The sequence below is a fragment of the Dreissena polymorpha genome, chromosome 2 (genome assembly GCF_020536995.1).
Source record: "Dreissena polymorpha isolate Duluth1 chromosome 2, UMN_Dpol_1.0, whole genome shotgun sequence".
NCBI classification, from domain to species: domain Eukaryota; kingdom Metazoa; phylum Mollusca; class Bivalvia; order Myida; family Dreissenidae; genus Dreissena; species Dreissena polymorpha.
Window position 1 is genome coordinate 46,331,329 of NC_068356.1, and position 18,570 is coordinate 46,349,898.

General features: G+C 35.9%; 1 protein-coding gene across 1 annotated transcript in view; it reads right to left on the reverse strand.

Moving 5' to 3' along the window:
- Positions 1-2,793: 2,793 nt before the first annotated feature.
- Positions 2,794-18,570, reverse strand: part of LOC127869706 (melanopsin-like) — a 28,762-nt gene continuing 12,985 nt past the window's right edge. The window contains exons 2-5 of the mRNA XM_052412362.1: positions 17,439-17,544; positions 9,242-9,423; positions 7,651-7,761; positions 2,794-2,913 (exon numbers count right to left, since the gene is read on the reverse strand). Coding sequence (XP_052268322.1) covers positions 2,794-2,913; positions 7,651-7,761; positions 9,242-9,423; positions 17,439-17,544 — 519 coding nt within the window. The remainder of the gene's footprint in view (positions 2,914-7,650; positions 7,762-9,241; positions 9,424-17,438; positions 17,545-18,570) is intronic.

The window sequence follows — 18,570 nt, forward strand, 5'->3', positions numbered from 1 at the left end:
TGACCTTGACCTTTGACCTAGTGACCTGAAAATCAATAGGCGTCATCTGCGAGTCATGATCAATCTACCTATCAAGTTTCATGATCCTAGGCCTAAGCGTTCTTGAGTTATCATCCGGAAACCATTTTACTATATCGGGTCACCGTGACCTTGACCTTTGACCTAGTGACCTCAAAATCAAAAGGGATTATCTGCGACTCATGATCAATGTACCTATGAAGTTTCATGATCCTAGGCCAAAGCGTTCTTGAGTTATCATCCGGAAACCACCTGGTGGACGGAGCGACAGACCGACAGACAGACAGACCGACCGACATGTGCAAAGCAATATACCCCCTCTTCTTCGAAGGGGGCATAATAATAGAGCAAACATTATAAACAATCGAAAATAATGATAAAAATACATGTATCACTACTTCCACAATATATATCATCATGTGCATATATTGCACACTAATGACAGAGACACATATCATACCAACACTAATTACAACATATATATTGGAATATTTCCAACGGTTGGCATAATTAAAAAGACGTGTCTATTTATTTTCCATACTTTATAACCTCACAATGATGAACCGTGTTCTTGTATGTGCTTGGACATATAGTACACATTATAGATGAACATTAACGTTCACTATTTTATCATAGGGCACTCAGAGGGGTTTCTTATTCTTCCTTTTTTAATTATTATGTCAAACTTACCTTGCATTGTTACGCAACAAGGTGCATTGCGTATAGTTGATCATTTTATTTGACAAGCTTTCAATTAGCGCATCAATTAAACGCACAGCTTCATATTACACATTCATATACAAATTGTCGATTGGTGTTTTATACAAGCACATCTTTTTCTTATGTCTGACATTGATGCATTATTATTACTTTTTGGATATTATAACTATTCTAACCATTTTTATTATCATAACTGTTGTTAGGAACAATACTGCTATGTTATTTTTTGCACACTATCCTCACTGACTGAACTGCACGGGGTACGGACATGATCCCTCTAGGCCATTAGCCCCTAGGACATTAGCCCCTAGGACAAAAGCCCCTAGAACAAAAGCCCCTTCAAAACGTGCACGCTAGGACATTAGCCCCCAGGTGTTTTACATGTAAAACGTTCAATTTTGTTTTTATTTAAAGTAAGCATTTTTTTTCCATTTCTTTAATTTCATATGTAAATACAAACAATATATAGCTTGTACCACACGCGTACATTTCAGTGTTTTTTTTTACAATTTCTTTACTATTTTTTTCTTTGAACTCTATTTATTTTGCAAACATTTTGCTATCTGACACCATCCAGAAGTCTAAAATTACCTTACAATTAGATACATAAGTAACATATTGTGTTTTAGAAAAAATAACCCATTAATTCCATTAATAAAAAAAAAGATGAAATTAAATACCTAAAAATGAATGTAAAAGAATGTAGGGGCTAATGTCCTAAGGGGCAAATGTCCTATGGGGCTAATGTCAAAAGGGGCTAATGTCCTAGGGGCTTTTGTCCTAGGGGCTAATGTCCCAGAGGGCTAATGTCCTACACTCGAACTGCACATATAGTTGTTTTTGTGTGTATGGGCCTGTGGTCCCTTATATGTAACAATTTAGATAGAATATGATTACATTTATATTCGTCGGCGACAAATGTCGCGTTTTTTTCTTAATGTTAGAATATTTTGCTTAGTAAATTGTTGTTCTATTCAATTAAAGCAAAGAAATTTTTAATAAGGTCTTGAAAACACATCATCGTATTATAAAGACCATGCTGTTTCCCTTCCCTGAAAACATCAGTCCACATACAGGCGATGACGGGTTTAAAAAATATAGCACTTAACCTCACCATTTTACCTAAATTCAGATGAAGGTATCGACTCAGCTGGACTGCATTGGCGTTTTACAGGAAATGTCAAGTGTCAGCAAGTACACCGTGTAATGCACCCACTGAGTTTAGTATAGCACACCCTGTCAAACAGCTACATATATTTTAAAACCTGATCTTATCTTATCAAAAACCTGAACAGCGTCAAACATGATATCCGTATGAGCTAGACTATTTGCCATTTTCCTTAAATCAAATGATTAAAAAACTGGACATAATGCATCTACGTTAAGTGTCGACCCCGACAATAGGCCTAAAGGAATGACACTTTCCGCATAGACTGGAGTTTGTTAAGAAATTTCTTCCTTCAAATGCAAATAAGATAAAAGCGTCAAGTTTCGTTGCAGATAAGCTTGTGCAGACTGCACATGGCAATCTGGGACGACACTTTAAGTGTATGCATTTACCCCGTTTTTTCCCAGAACGCGTCTCAAATATAGCCAGCGATCTAACTCCAGACATTCTATCAGAGGAGAAATTCTTGTTCGTATCCACTTAGGTTATTATAACAGAATACACATAATACACATTATAAACATGGAATGATTAAAACTAGCGGACCAGAATTTCTTTTCTGATGATCTCTCTGGATTGTATCTCTCTCTATTTGTACGCATACTGTTCAATAAATGTAGATAAATAAAGGTAATTGTCACCACAATAAAAAGCTTCATACATGTACAAGACAATTTAAGGATCAACAACCATAAAACATGCCTTATCATCTGGAAAACAGAGTTTTCCTTACAAACTGATAAACTCATGACGCTTGAAAATTATTTAAGAAGTTTCGCGTAGTCTAACACATTCGCTTTTAAGCACTATGATTTTTGTTATTTTATCATTAGCCGTTTCCTTGGTAGTCTTTCTTTTCATTGTTTCGCTTGAAACGGCGCACAGTTCTAGCACTCAACATTGGTAATTTTTTCTGATGCCGATACGACTGTGATAACATTTTCTGGTGCCGGTGCCACCTTGTTCTTTGCAATTGTTGTCATCTTCGTCGCCGACGGCTGATAGCTCTGGAAGAACATATAAGTCACGATTATGTTTTCCAGGCCATCGGTTATTCAGAACAAATGACAAGTATAGTCAGTTTCATTAAAACTGGTGAAAACGCAAACGCTTTGCATTGACATATCCAAGATTGAAACCCTCAGTTTTGTTATGTTTTATTTTGTCTTTAGTATTGTATTGTTTTGTGTTGGTAATGAGAACCATGCATTCAACGGACTTATGGCTGGTGACGAGATATCTCTGATCTCTGCTTATCAAGCTTAACTTGTGTTACATATCTTGTATGGGTAATTTTTATAAGCTATTGTCTGAGTTAAAGCATATGACACACACACACACACACACACACACACACACACGCACGCACGCACGCACGCACGCACGCACGCACGAACACACGCACGAACACACGCACGCACGCACACACACACACACGCACGCACGCACGCACACACGCGCGTCACACACACACGCATATATATATATATATATATATATATATATATATATATATATATATATATATATATGTACACTTATTTCAAACCTTCTTAACATTCTACATAGCCGGTTACCAGATTTTTGGAACGGACAAATGTATTGACGTTTTTAAATACCGCTCTTAAATATTAACACGTTGTCGCTGTTTGATAGTTCTGTAAATATTGCTATAAATACTGCGGTTTAAATAGTCAAATGTAGGTCATGAATGCTAAACTCCCTAATAGAATTTCAGGTCTTTTAAAGATATATTTTTAATAAGCATGTGTAATCCTAAGGCATCAACGCTGCTAGGCGGTGGCCCAATCTTCCATCATTTGTTGATGATGATTAAGTTGTGATGTAGGTGTTGTCCTGCATTGTATAAGCAATGAGTTACTTGATTTTGGTTCATTGGTCGGTACTATTGTTATTGGGTTTAGAAATCCAGACTAAACGCCATGTTGAGTTTAACTGCATATCTTAGACTTAAAACGTAATTTGTTTGGGCTGCAACAAGCTTTACCGATATCTATAATGAATATGACTATCTTTATTTGATTCATTTAAAAAAAAATGGATACAATTTCCTTTATAATAATAGTAATAATAATTTTATTTGTGCACATAACAAAATACTTCAATCCATATAAACAGTTATTAACAATTCAGAAATATCACAGAAAGTCACCATTATAGATAATATTACATATATATATGGTTTATACTCTATAACACTTTATCACACTTATTGGTCAAAATTAAATTATTTTGAAATATAGATATAAAAGTGCACTGGATAACCCGTAAAGTTTTGACGAAAGATCGTACAACACTTATTTCCAACGGGGTCCAAAGTCGTCACATGTAGATCTGAGTTACGTAATATTATATCATACATTCGTAATATATGATGGAAAAAGTGAGAACGGTCTCACAATGTCATATTATGGTATTAATAAAATAATTCTTGTTTTTAAATACGAAAACACATCGTATGATGATGAACTTGACAGGATTGCATAAACACAGTTTAAAATGTATTACAAAATGATATACAGTTTAAAAATGTATAGCAATAGGATTTACATTTTAAAAATGTATTACAATATGGTTTACAGATCTAAAACCAAATGATAAAAAGTTAATAATACAGATACTCTAAGTTCTTGTTACTCAACTTTTTCCATTTCTTCTAATAAATGTTTCTTTACAAGTTTTTGAACGTATTCTTAGACTTTGTGCATCGTATATTATTTGGCAAGTTATTCCAGTCTTTTATTGCATTATGGTGAAAAGATTTGGAAGTAAAAGTATCAACTAAATGTACGTGATAATCACCCTTATCATTAGATCCAGTCCCGTAAGAATGGATATTACTACATTTAGTGATGTTGTGGTGCATATAACTGGGAGCTATATTGTTAAAAATCTTATATACATGATTAAGTCGCAATTGTTTACATCTATATTCAATATTCAGAAATGTAAGGTCCTTAAAATCTGCAACACAAAGTGATGTTCTACAATGGTAGTTATGAATAAAACGTACAACTTTGTTTTGAGCTACCTGCAGTTTCTTTTTTAAAGTTTGTGTAAGACCACAGCACCAGGAAGATGATGCGTAGTCTAGATGGCATTGTAGTAAGGAATTACAAAGAGTCTTCCTAAGGGACTTATTTAAAAAAAACTTTGTTGACGATATAAAAATTTAATTCTTGAATTAACTTTACTTAAATTACTATCTACAATAGATGTACCTGACAAATCTGAATCTTAAATGAACCGAGATATTTAACAGTACTTGTAGATTTTATTTCCTTGCCATTACATGAAATAGTAAAATTTTGGATTTTGCTTAACTTTTTCTTGGATCCAATTAAAATACCAGGGTCATTGACGCATACAATGGAAACGCAGATGTAATTTCGTTAACAATGCGAACACAGAATAATGCTACATAAAGTCTAAAACTGCCGAAGAAGGACTATGCGTACTAACTATAATCTATTGTCCCTTTAATAAGATGTTTTTGATTTTGAAAGGTAGTATGAAAAACACGCGATTATTTGAAAGCTTACAATAGAATCGAATTAAAAAAATACTCTGAAATTTTCATATTACGCTTTTGCAAGGATGACCAGTATCTGGTGTGTTTATTCGATACTCTAAAGAAATTGTTTGACAGTGGCACTTTTCCTCATTAGCACCGCCTTGCGGGTGCAAACCGCTCATCTATTTTAAAGGTGAAGGGACTCTCATTTTCAATCACAAACGAGGGAGGTGTGGAGTGAAGAGGGGTGTATAGTGTGGGGGTGTGGAATTTATTACATTATCTTCCCAAAAATGCGGGAAAAAAACGAAAAAAATAAAATTCGGGGGGGGGGGGATTCTTAGGTGCGATGGTTGGACGGTATTTCAAACATAAAATTTGGGGGGTGGGGTGTATAGTGTGAGGGTGTGGTGGTAATTTGTGAGATGATCTTAAAAAAAATGAGGGGGGGGGGGGGGATTCGGGTGGGGGGGAGGGGGGAGTGAATTCTTGGGTGCGATGGTTGGACGGTATTTCAAACATAAAATAATAAAAATAAATATTTGTGTTTTTTAACCGTTGAAAAAAAAATTGGGGGGGGTGGGTGGGGGGTGTAGTGTGAGGGTGTGGTGGTCATTTGTGAGATGATCTTAAAAAAATAAAAAAAATAGGGGGGGGAGGGGGGAGGGCACGGGGGATGGTTTGGGTGGAGTCTATTGTGGTATGTCAGGTAAGAGTAGTTTTGTCAAAGTATCAATCAAATCTAATCATAAGTAAAGAAGTTATGGCAATTTTAGCAAATTTTAATAATTTGACCTTGAAAGTCAAGGTCATTCAAAGGTCAAGGTAAAATTCAACTTGCCAGGTTCAGTAACCTCATGATAGCATGAACGTATTTGAAGTTTGAAAGCAATAGCCTTGATACTTAAGTAAAGTGGATCGAAACACAAAATTTAATCATATATTCAAAGTTACTAAGTCAAAAAAGGGCCATAATTCCGTAAAAATGACAACCAGAGTTATGCAACTTGTCCTTTTACTGTACCCTTATGATAGTTTGCGAGTGTTCCAAGTATGAAAGCAATATCTATGATACTTTAGGGGTAAAGTGGACCAAAGCACAAAACTTCACCAAATTTTCAATTTTCTAAGTATAAAGGGCCCATAATTCCGTTCAAATGCCAGTCAGAGTTACATAACTTTGCGTGCACTGTCAACTTATGATAGTTAATAAGTGTTGCAAGTATGAAAGCAATAGCTTTGATACTGTAGGAATAAAGTGGACATTAACACAAAACGTAACAAAATTTTCAATTTTCTAAGTATAAAAAGGGCACATAATTCTGTCAAAATGCCAGTCAGAGTTACATTACTTTGCCTGCACAGTCCCCTTATGATAGTTAGTAAGTGTTGCAAGTATGAAAGCAATAGCTTTGATACTTAAGGAATAAAATGGACCTAAACACAAAACTTAACCAAAATTTTCAATTTTCTAAGTATAAAAAGGGCACATAATTCTGTCAAAATGCTCGCCAGAGTTATCTAACTTTGCCTGCCCTGTCCCCTCATGATAGTAAGTAAGTTACCAAGTTTGAATGCAATAGCATTGATACTTTCTGAGAAAAGTGGACCTAAACGCAAAACTTAACCAAAATCTTCAATTTTCTAAGTATAAAAAGGGCACATAATTCTGTCAAAATGCACGCCAGAGTTATCTAACTTTGCCTGCCCAGTTCCCTCATGATAGTAAGTAAGTGTACCAAGTTTGAATGCAATAGCATTGATACTTTCTGAGAAAAGTGGACCTAAACGCAAAACTTAACCGGACGCCGACGCCAACGCCAACGCCGACGCCAAGGTGATGACAATAGCTCATTTTTTTTTTTTCAAAAATTAGATGAGCTGAAAACCACTGAGTACACCAAGCAATATTAATTTCAATGTTAGGTTATTTTAGAGTAAAATATTTTTAAATTCAATATTTGGTGTTGATAAGTATGTGTGACTTGAATAACTGTACTTTAATTATCTTTCATTATACGTGTCGCAAAAGTTCACAATACTTGACGTTTAAGTCGCGTTACACATTTAGCACAAAAAATTGACGTTATACAAATACGCTACACATGTATTATTTAGTATGAATTTTATAAAATAATGTATACTAAGATTTACCTACAAGAAAGTTTTGGGAGATGAGAACAAGTTCCGAATCCCATTTACAACTCACGTTTGATGGCGTCTGCTGCGGGTTGTCGTCCAAGTTTGATTCCTTCGACTCCTGCTCCTGCACTTCATCTCGCTTGATCAGCATCTCCCGCAGACCACCACACGGTATTGACTGAAAGAGACGCCATAAACTCATGTTTAATATATGTTTTGTCCATTGCCTGAAAAAATACTAGTTAAGATGCTCGCAAATATTTCTCTTTTGATAATGTTTCTTTATTCCTGTATCAAATGGAATGTGTAATGGAATTCAAAATTCACTCATATTTAATATGAATGCAGACACATCGTATAGAAAATCTGCCCGCAATTATACAACCTTCCTTTTTCAAAAAAATAGTATCATTCCGATAAATATGCACTGTACGATTATCTGACGAATTCGAAAACTAGCCTGATCCCAAGTTTAGTACACTCGACACGAAATATTTTTCGAAAATATAATATATACCATAACCTGAAACTTTACTAGTAAACCGAGCGGTCCAATTATAACATATATTAATTTACAATCTGATAGCATATATTATCCGAATACTTCTAAAATCTGAACACAAGAAAAGGAAAAAACAACATGGCATTTCCGAATATATATACTACCCAAACATTCAATACCCAGCCACGTGGCCTTCTCGAGCACCTGCTTACATATGCGAACATCAAAGCTCGAATACATTTTAATTGTAAGCAACGGACTGTCGGGATTGACATTGGGATCAAAATACATGTGTTTCGTACACTTTTTAGCCGGCCTTTTAATTAGGTACTTAATGCACAGCAACGGTTCCAATAGTGATCGATCCTTCATAAAAACAAACGTGTTTGTCTTAAAAAACGATAGATGAATTAAATGAAAACTATTTCATGCTCTAACCAGTATAATTTTAAAGAATCAACAATCTATAAACTGTAGCGGGTTTTATTTGTATAGTGTAACTTACTTTCTTGATATATATTTACTAATAGTGAGTGTTAAAGTGGACAGCTGAGAAGAACTTAGCAGAAAAATCGAGTGGGATAGGCCTGTTTCGTTGTTTGACGTATACGTCTCATAGAAATGCTATTTTCACGATTTGTTTTCACTACTTTCTGATGGCTATTTTCATTACTTCAATTGCTACTTTTATTTTTTATTAGAGAATGCTTAACATTACTGTTTTGTGAACTTATATATTTTCACGATTGTTGATATGGTTGCACACTTATAAAAAACCTTTTTACTTGGTGCAGGTTTGGCACGCTACTAGAATGTGAGCTTAATATTTTATGAAATGTTTAATAGTGTGCGTTTATATGTTTTGTAATTTTATCATCCTGTCGACCTTGTATTCGTTTGTCGTCTTCCTATTAACATCTGTCCTCAATGTTAATGAGTCAATGAATTTTATAAACGACCGTTTCAAACTTCACGGTGAACTGAGTTATAACTTTTACATCACTCCAGTCATTTAAACTTTCCCAAATAACAAGACGAACAACTTGCACAAATGCATTTAAAGCTGAAACGTTCGTTTAATAATTGGTTGTTTCAAAACCTTGATGTTGGTTTGACGTCATCAGACTTACACAATTGTTAACATAGTTAAAATTACCTGAAAGAACGCTCTCCGGAACTGCTTGTTGGTCGCAACATAGATGAGAGGGTTCCAGACGACCTGGGACTTGGCGGCCGCCGCAGGAAGTTCAGCCAACCAGATAGGAACGCTGTCAGCGTCACCAAACGTCTGGATGAACGAGACAATGGCGTAGGGCGTCCACACGATCCAGTATACGGCTAAAGTAAACAACATATTGTTAGCATAGTGTTAAATGTTAAGACATTTTGGAAGCGGGATTATTCGAGCTATGTGAGCAGCAAGACCATAGTAATGTCCGATTGATAGCCAAATGAATGGGTTCTCCTGCGCACAATGAAATACTGTTTGCTGCAGGAGGGATACAACTCTACTTACATATTAATCAACACGTTCACGTCCGCACCGGGTTTGTTTTCTCATTGATATTTGCTGAAGTTTAAAAAAAAATGACTGTGGGGGATCCGTGCCATACGTACACATGTCTAGCTATTATATGTACGCAGATGTAAAACATATAGCCAGAGGGCTTTTATTAGTATTATTATATTATTATTATTATATTTGGAACTTTATAACTAGCTCCGTAACGCACCTTTTAGACAGATTGATATTGACGGAAACTTACATCTAGCACCATACGGCGATATGATATTACGTGCAATTTAAATGCAAAAATTTGATTTGTAACCAGTTTTTGTAATATTTAATATTCAAAAATCTTAATTATTATTGATTATATCAGTATGTAGACAAGATTATGAATACCTTAAGTGTTTATTATCGAGGTTATTGGTAAAACAATATGCTCACCACAGTGCAAATATTATAAAATACTATGGTGAGCATATTGTTTTACCAATAACCGCGATTAATAAATAATAGTATTCGTACAGGAATTTTCCCCGACTTGTTTAAAGAAGCGTATGTTCTACCAATATATAAAGGCTCATACAAAGAGGACTGTAATAACTATCGTTCGATTTCAATTTTACAAACAATATCCAAGATATTCAAAAGACACCTATCAAATGAATTAAAATAATTCTTTCGTGTAACAAATGTGTTAAATAAACATCAGTCAGGGTTTAGAGATAATCATTCTTGCCAAACAGCACTGATTCGACTTATTAATGAGTGGCTAAAAGATATAGATAATGGTAATTGTATTGGTTCTGTTTTTATTGACATGAACAAAGCTTTTGATTAAGTAGATCATGGAATTCTGTTGTACAAACTAAAACTTCATCACTTTTCAGATGGTACCTTGTCCCTTTTTCGGTCTTATCTTAGTCAAAGACAAAAATGCGTTAAACTAGGGACTAGTTTTTCTACCCCTCTAACTATTAAGAGTGGTGTCCCTCAAGGTTCTATTTTGGGCCCTCTCTTGTTTCTAATTTATATAAATGATATAGGGTTATTACTAAACCAATCAGACAAAGACTTGTACGCTGATGACTCGACACTTTTTCTACAGGGCCAATCCTTCCGAAATTCAGACTAACTTACAAAATGATATTTATTCCATACAAAAATGGTGCACCCTCAATAACATGATGATTAACCCTAATAAATCAAAATGCATGCTTATTGGCTCAAAATAAAAAATATCGACCTTAATCTAAAAATAGATAATTATGCTATTGAGAATGTCACTAGCCATAATATTTTAGGACTTTATAGACAGACAGACAGACAGACAGACAGACAGTTTATTCAGACTTATACACAAGTACATCGTCTTCATACTTAAGTTTACATATTATTTTCTGTCACGTAACTAGGTATAACAAATAAACATTACATAACATAAATATACATTTAGGAATACAAATACAAATCAACTATCAAAGCGGTAATGAAACTTATGGAACAGTATTATTCAGAATCGTATTTCTTATAACAAGCGCTTCTTTTATATATTTACATACATTGTAAATTACTGATTTGTCGCATGAAAGTAATAACTTGTGGAATTTATATACAGATGGGTTTTCATAATAAATACGGCTTATATCGACAAACATCTGCAATGGAAGGTACACATTGATAAAACATGCTCTAAAATAAGCAGCAAAATATCTCTGCTAAAAAAGATATCAAAGCAAATACAGATTGCCACCCATAACGATATTGTTAATACCAAAGCAAATACAGATTATAAAAAACGAGCTTTTTCATACCATAGCATAAATATCTGGAACAGTATACCAATTGGAATAAGAATGTCATGCTCTATCTCTGCTTTTAAAAGGCAATATAAAGCACATTTATTTTCTAATCAATTATATGTCATGTTATTTTCTAATCAATGTTATTTCATGTGTGTCTGTCTAAAAGACAAAATGTGTGTTCTGTATTGGTGCAAGAAAATATTGTTTGAATGTTTTACATGTTATAGACCTATGTGTGTATGTTTTTTTTAAGAAGGCCACATTGTAAAAAAGTATTGATTCATCTGCATAATATGTATAATGTGTCATTGTCTTAATGTGTAACCTTCTGTAAATAAAGCATGTATTATTAGTATCATTATTATTATTATTATGGCATTTTATGATGTTAATTGACCAAACTAGCAAAGAGATTTTAAACATATTTGCGTTAGGTTTTCGTGATATAATTGTAATGTCATCTTAAATTTACACATGTTAAAGTGAACCCATGTTAATGCTAAAAAGATCAACTGTTTTCAGTTCGATAAACCTAACGCATTCTTTAATGCTTCCCTTGCTGCGAATCGCAGATACAGGTTTAATTCGGTGGGTGAATATCGGTCTTTACGAACTTGTGTAAAATAAATAGCATAATAAGATTGCACTACTTTTAAACATGACGTCATGAACACTTAAAGCCACACATCTTGCCTCTGACTTTGAAATGAAATACATGATAATCAATACATATAGATGCAATTTAAAAGAGTGCAAAATTTTCATTAAATCTATAGCCTAGTTAGCAAGTAATTTATTATTTTTCAAACGTATCGCTTTTAAAACCGAAAGTGGGATTTCTAGACGTAAACGTCCATTCATTTCGACAAACGCGATTATTTTTAAGTTTAAAAGCGCCAAACGGACGGATTTCTACCTTGTTACCAGATATATTCTAATTGGCATATATAAAATATGTTAATTATTTATACCAAAAATTTCTATGCCAAAAAAGGTGTGTAGCTCTAAGTGACATCATTAAAAGTTTAGAGATCTCACGTAAGATCTACAAACCTGATATTATTTATTTATGTATATCACATATGGTTACTTTAAATAGTAACGAAATGTCGTCGCGAAAGGGCCGTTATTCGTATCAAGCGGGCCAATATAAATTTTATTACTGTGAAACCATTATTATTCGTCCGACATTAATTTTCGCCTTTTTCGTATTTCGACCGATGGACGAATTCAAGATCCTAACGAGCAATCATGTCTCATATTCGAAACAAATAAGACTGAATTACCGTAGGCATTAGGCATTTAAATCCAGCGTAATCCACGCATATACACAGGTCTCAAAATTAACACTCGCACACTCGCAAAATGCGAGAAAAAAAGATTGCAAGGTAAGTTATTAGCCACTAGTATTTTTTGCAAATAAAAAAATAGTGAAAAAAACGAGTTATATTGCTTAATGCGTTCGACGGCATGAACGCTAAACCGTAGGTCAATTTTTTGAACGTCCGAATACCCATATGCGGAAGCGCGCACTTTGTTTGTTGACTGGTATACTAATAATACAGATACACAGATGGTATTGATACAAAGAACATGAAACAGTCGACTATTCACACTCAAGTTAAATCCGGTTTTGACACAAAGAATATCTGTATCGAATGCGTCGACTTCGTTTAGGTATAATAGTGTTGATTAGCGCTAATTGTTAACAACTTTATTACCCATTGTGAGTATTGTGTTTTTCAGGGGTGTTGCAGATTATACAGCCTACACGCGGCGAATCCGGATTAAAGACAATACTATTAAACGCAATTAAAATATGACGATGTGTGCTCAACACCTGACTGAAATATATTCTGCGCTTTGTTACAAATTAATAAAGAACATTTTGATTTGTGTTTGGTTGTTTGGTTTTAACTGCATCTTCTATTTTTGAACATATACATAAAAACCCGTACCTTTGTTGTTGTTTTTATAACAAAAACATTTTTTTTATAGAGTTAATACTAGTTGTTTATCAATAAATGCAGCGTTCCATTCAGAAAAAAACACTTAACAAACTAGATCCTCTTTCGTATAATAGAACCAGTTTGATAACTGCATTGACCAAATTTTAATGAAACTAAGGTCATTCAGACTAAATACCATACTCATGAAAAATGCACAAATGTTAATTTTGTTTTATTTGTGAAAATGAGATTTATTTAGCGAACACGAAGCAAACAACAGCATACAATAGTGTTTAGCTCATCATAATGTTCGCTCCTTCTCTAATTGGCGCCGATAAAGGTAAGATTGTTATCAGTTTGACCGTGATAGTTATGGAAAAGACTAATTGGCAATTGGATTCGTTGTTTAAAACACACGTTAACTATTATTCAGTCCCACTTATCCGCTAATCATAACAAAGAACGTGTCAATGACATAAAATAATAAGTGACAGTTACTATCACCTAAAATAACAGACTTGTTAATTGGCATATGCCAAACAAGGCCCACCTCCTGCAAGTGACTACCAAGTGTCACCACTCTTTCCCCAGCACGATTTTTTCGCAACTGCGTATAACATGTATTACAAACAAATCGGACGTTTTTTTTATTTTTCAAAACCAGAAATGGACATATTTAAGGGCGAAATTTTGTGCCGACGAAAATAAATGGTTTCACAGTATATACGTCATCGCAGAAGCCACTCGACTGAATACAAACTCTTGGAATAATTGACTAGCGTAATATTCCGTATATATCAGCCCGCTGAGCCGGGCCGATTTTTCATATCAGAAAAGAATGGGATCGCGCGGCTTTTACTGAAAAAAATGCGTCCACATTCAGTCTTAAGCTGGGTTCCCACTGCCGATCAGATCAACTCGAACAAGCCCGACCAAGCGGTCGGGTACTGGTCTGGTTTGATCGGCATGAGTGATCGGGGCGGTATGGTAGGTCGGCATTGGTCGGGTGTCCTACCCGATATTTTTACATGTCAAAAAATATCGAGTAGCGGTCGAGTAGGAAATGGATCGAGAAGCGCTCGGCAAGTGGTCGTGTATTAGTCGAGTAGAAGATCGAGTTGATCGTGAAGCAATCGTGTGCCGATCGGATTGACATCTTTTACACGATCTCTACCCGATCCGCTCGACCTCTACCCGAGCTATTTTAGATTGGAACACGATCCACTCGACCTCTATTCGATTTGATGTACAGATTTACTAGACTGCTACCCGACGTCTACTCGACCGTACACGATCACTGCCCGATTACTATTCGACCATACACGAGTTCATGTCACCAAAACAAAACTCAAGTGCAAAACGTTTTGCTTGTCTCTCATTACGCTCTTAGAATCGGACGAGTAAACATCTAAAGATGCCAAGAAATGGCAATTAGGCGACTTATACTGCTAAAACTAGTAAAAAAATCCATGATGATTAAAGTGATTAGTGAACAACAATGTTTAAAGTTTTTATTCTCAAAGTTTCAATGCACGACCGTTCGCGACTTTGTACGACTGTCGTACGACCATCACGATCTGGTCATGTGAAGATCTGGTGGCGATCGTGCTGAGGTCCACTTGGTCGAGCTGAGATCGTATAGGGCTCGCGTATAGGTCGAGATGATCGAGCGGAAATCGGAAAGATGGTTGAGTGGACGTTGTGAATGAGTCGTGTGGGGGTCGTGTGTTATCGACAAGAGGTCGAGAAGAAGTCGTGTATACTCTATTTAGTCGAGCTTGGTCGGGTTTAATCGGGAAATTTTGGTGATCGAGATGATCGAGTTGATCGGATCGGCAGTGGGAACCACCTTTAGCCAACGGTGGTCAATACAATTAAGCAACAACTCAACAAAATGATCGAAAATTTGTATAATACAAATATCCACTGAAACTGAAACTCATCTGTACATTAAATTGATGCCTCTAGTTGTGCTATACGTTTAACAAGATTCGACAACCACTGAAACAGCAAAATTTATATAAAAAAAGACAGACATACCTCGATGACAACTTAAATCTGGTTCTTATAATAATACAATAAAAATATTTGTTATTCCATTTTTTGTTATTCCATCCGTTTTTCTATTTTGATTTTAAATCACATTTTTAAACGATTGCATCGAATGCTAATCACTGTCCATAAACACGATTTACGAAATCGAATGACGAAGCGATTAGATCAACAATACTTTTATTTCTATCGAAGCTCCCAATTATGAATGACAAACACAAATCCGAAATACGTTTTGGAATCGTTCGATGCTTAAAAAATATTTAACTGCAGGGGACTAAATATTTCTAAACTGCACTCGTCCTGCAAACACATGAACTCGTCCTTGAATATGTGTGAAATAAAGATTGCAAAGGGCTAATATGACTAATAAAGTGTCCTATATCGGAATAAGTTACTTTATTTATGAGGAACACACAATAAATAAATGAAGACTGCTGTGTTTTACTTTTTTCTAATGCTCGCGTGCTTTCTGTTACGGACGTTTGAACATCGCCCCCCCCCCCTCCCTTTAAAGAACGCTTGTAAAAAGGTAAAGGTCTTTTTTATTATAGTGTCACCCCTATTGAAAGGGCCAGTCAATCTGACTTATGAGACACTTTTTGCGTGTATACCATGTACCTCCCAACTCCTATCACTATGCCAGACGCCAGGCGGATAGAAGTCGGTAACCATTCATGTTTAACGCTCGCGGCTCAAGAGCCGGCCTAATCGGAACAAGTCCCATGACAAACATCCATCCTTAGACAAACGCTCCCCATGGGGCTCGAACCTACGACCTCCCGATCCCAAGGCGGGCGCCTTATCCACTAGGCCACGGCGATCGGTTGTCAGACATTTTTTAGATGAAATTCAGACTGGTTTTAAACCGTACTTTGCGGTTAAATAATTATTTAAAAATTATTACTTACAATGAATGCAGTCGGATGGTTCCATGTCAACATTGACGCGCAAAGTGTACACTAAAAAGCCAATATTTACTCGGGACACTGTCTCGCATAACAACGCGCACCTGCTGTATATAATTAACAATTACAATTTCCGGTTCATTATCGTTCTACTTTGGGAATAGATATGCATGAAGATAATGATTTTATTCAATTATTTACTGGTCCGAAAATACATATTTTAACATCAGCTTTTTTCACTCGTCCTGTAGGACGAGCGCTTTAGGGAAATTCACTCGTCCTTTCAAGATTTCACTCGTCAATACGAGCGGACGAGTGGAATTTAAAAACCAAGCAGGTCCGAATTGTTTTCCTAAAATCCAGAGAGTCTAGGTAGTTTCGTCATTGAAATTACGTCACATGAGGTACGTCATAAATTGCGTAATCAATTGAATGAAAATAAAAGTACGGAAAGCTGGTTCTGCATAAGTTTTAGTGAAGGGCCAAAATAGTATGATATGTGATATAAACGATAGCACACGGCAGAGCTGGGCCGGACGTCTTAAATCGGCCCTAGCCGCAGAATGGCCCTCGGGCCGTTATGTCGGCAGCGGGCCGATTGTAGACGTCCGGCCGAGCTCTGCCGTGTGTTATTGTCTTATTATCAAGACAATGCTCTTACAGTGTATAATATGCAAATAGCTGTGCTGCTGTTAACATTATACTTAAATATTTACTGTTTAAAAGTCAATGATTCAATCTTTTGTTTCCTTTTTAAAATATGCAGTTGTCGACCGTGTTTATGAAACAGAAAGATATCAAAGTTTCTGAAAGAATAATTTCTTTAGTTTAAAGGCTGTTTGAAGGAGTTCACCAGGTAGAAACATGAATCATTTCAAACATGTTCGGTCAATATTATTGAGGGGAGGGGCTAAAAACAAAACTTCAAAAGTTAACTTTAAAACTTCTTGCACAATTAAACTACCGCACACGCGATACAGAGCTTTAAAATGACATAAAACTGACTCCATATTGAACACACGTGATATACATTAAAAGCAAATTTTACATGTGCTCAACGGGAAGTTAAGACTGACTTCCTACCGCATACGATGGACTGAGAGTAAAAAGCAAATTAAGAGCGGCTCCTTACCACACATAAGGACGCAACTCTTTAGCATCTTTCGCTCAAGTCTCAGGTTCCGGCGAGCCACGCGACTGTTCATGTCCCACACGGAATTTTTGTTCACCGTCTTTACCTGTACATAAATCAAATTATTTGTGGAACTCAAGCTGCCAAAGCAATAAAGCTGCCCAAATTATAATTTCCATTGGAAAATATTCGATTTATTAGGGATACATTGTCATTGAAAAGCATTTAACTGTTAAATAATTTGTTAGAATCAGGTATAATGGCTTGAGGTTTTAATTCCGTGTTTAGTAAATTCGAAAATATGCGTATAAAGCAAGTGTATGCGTAAATGCACGGAGCACATACAATTCAAGCTTTAGAATTTCTAGCTCTGAATGACATAGTGAAAGAATTATAAAAGTTCGATATCAACACTTGACCCCATGTTGCTCAGCGGCTACTAAAGCTCAATGGGTCATTGTCGACCTGAATGGCCCACAAGTCACCCCGGGGTAACTAGAAGCCGTTTCTTGTCAGCCTGGGGTGACTTCAAGCCGATGCTAGTCATTCCCGGGTGACATGAAGGCGATTTTAGTCAACCGGGGGTGACTAGAAGCCGCTTCTTGTCACCCGGGGTGACTTCAAGCCGATTCTAATCACCCTCGAAATTAGCCTAAAGTCACCCTCGGCAACAATTTTACTTTTTCAGCAAAAAATACACGATTTGGTCGTTCATCTGCGAGGGATTATGTGTAAAAATACTACAAAACGAAAGTAGTGCTAAAAAATAAATTAATTAATTGCGGGAGTCAGCCACAACAGCCTTTATTTGATACTTTGATGCGGTGCCGTTTGATAAAAAAATATACACGGATGACTAGAAGTCGATTCTTGTCACCAGGGGGTGACTAGAAGCCGATTCGTGTCACCCTGGGATGACATGAAGCTGATTCTAGTCATCCGGGGTGAAGTGAAGTGTCACCCAAAGTGACCCCAGGGTGACATGAATCTGCTTCTAGTCACAACCGGGTGACTTGTGGGCCATTTCAGGTCGACAATGACCCAATGAGCGCTGCTAAATGTTCGATAAGTTATGGGTCAAGCAATGTCACGGTGATTATGGTTGTATTCGCAGGACAGGTGCACATTGACG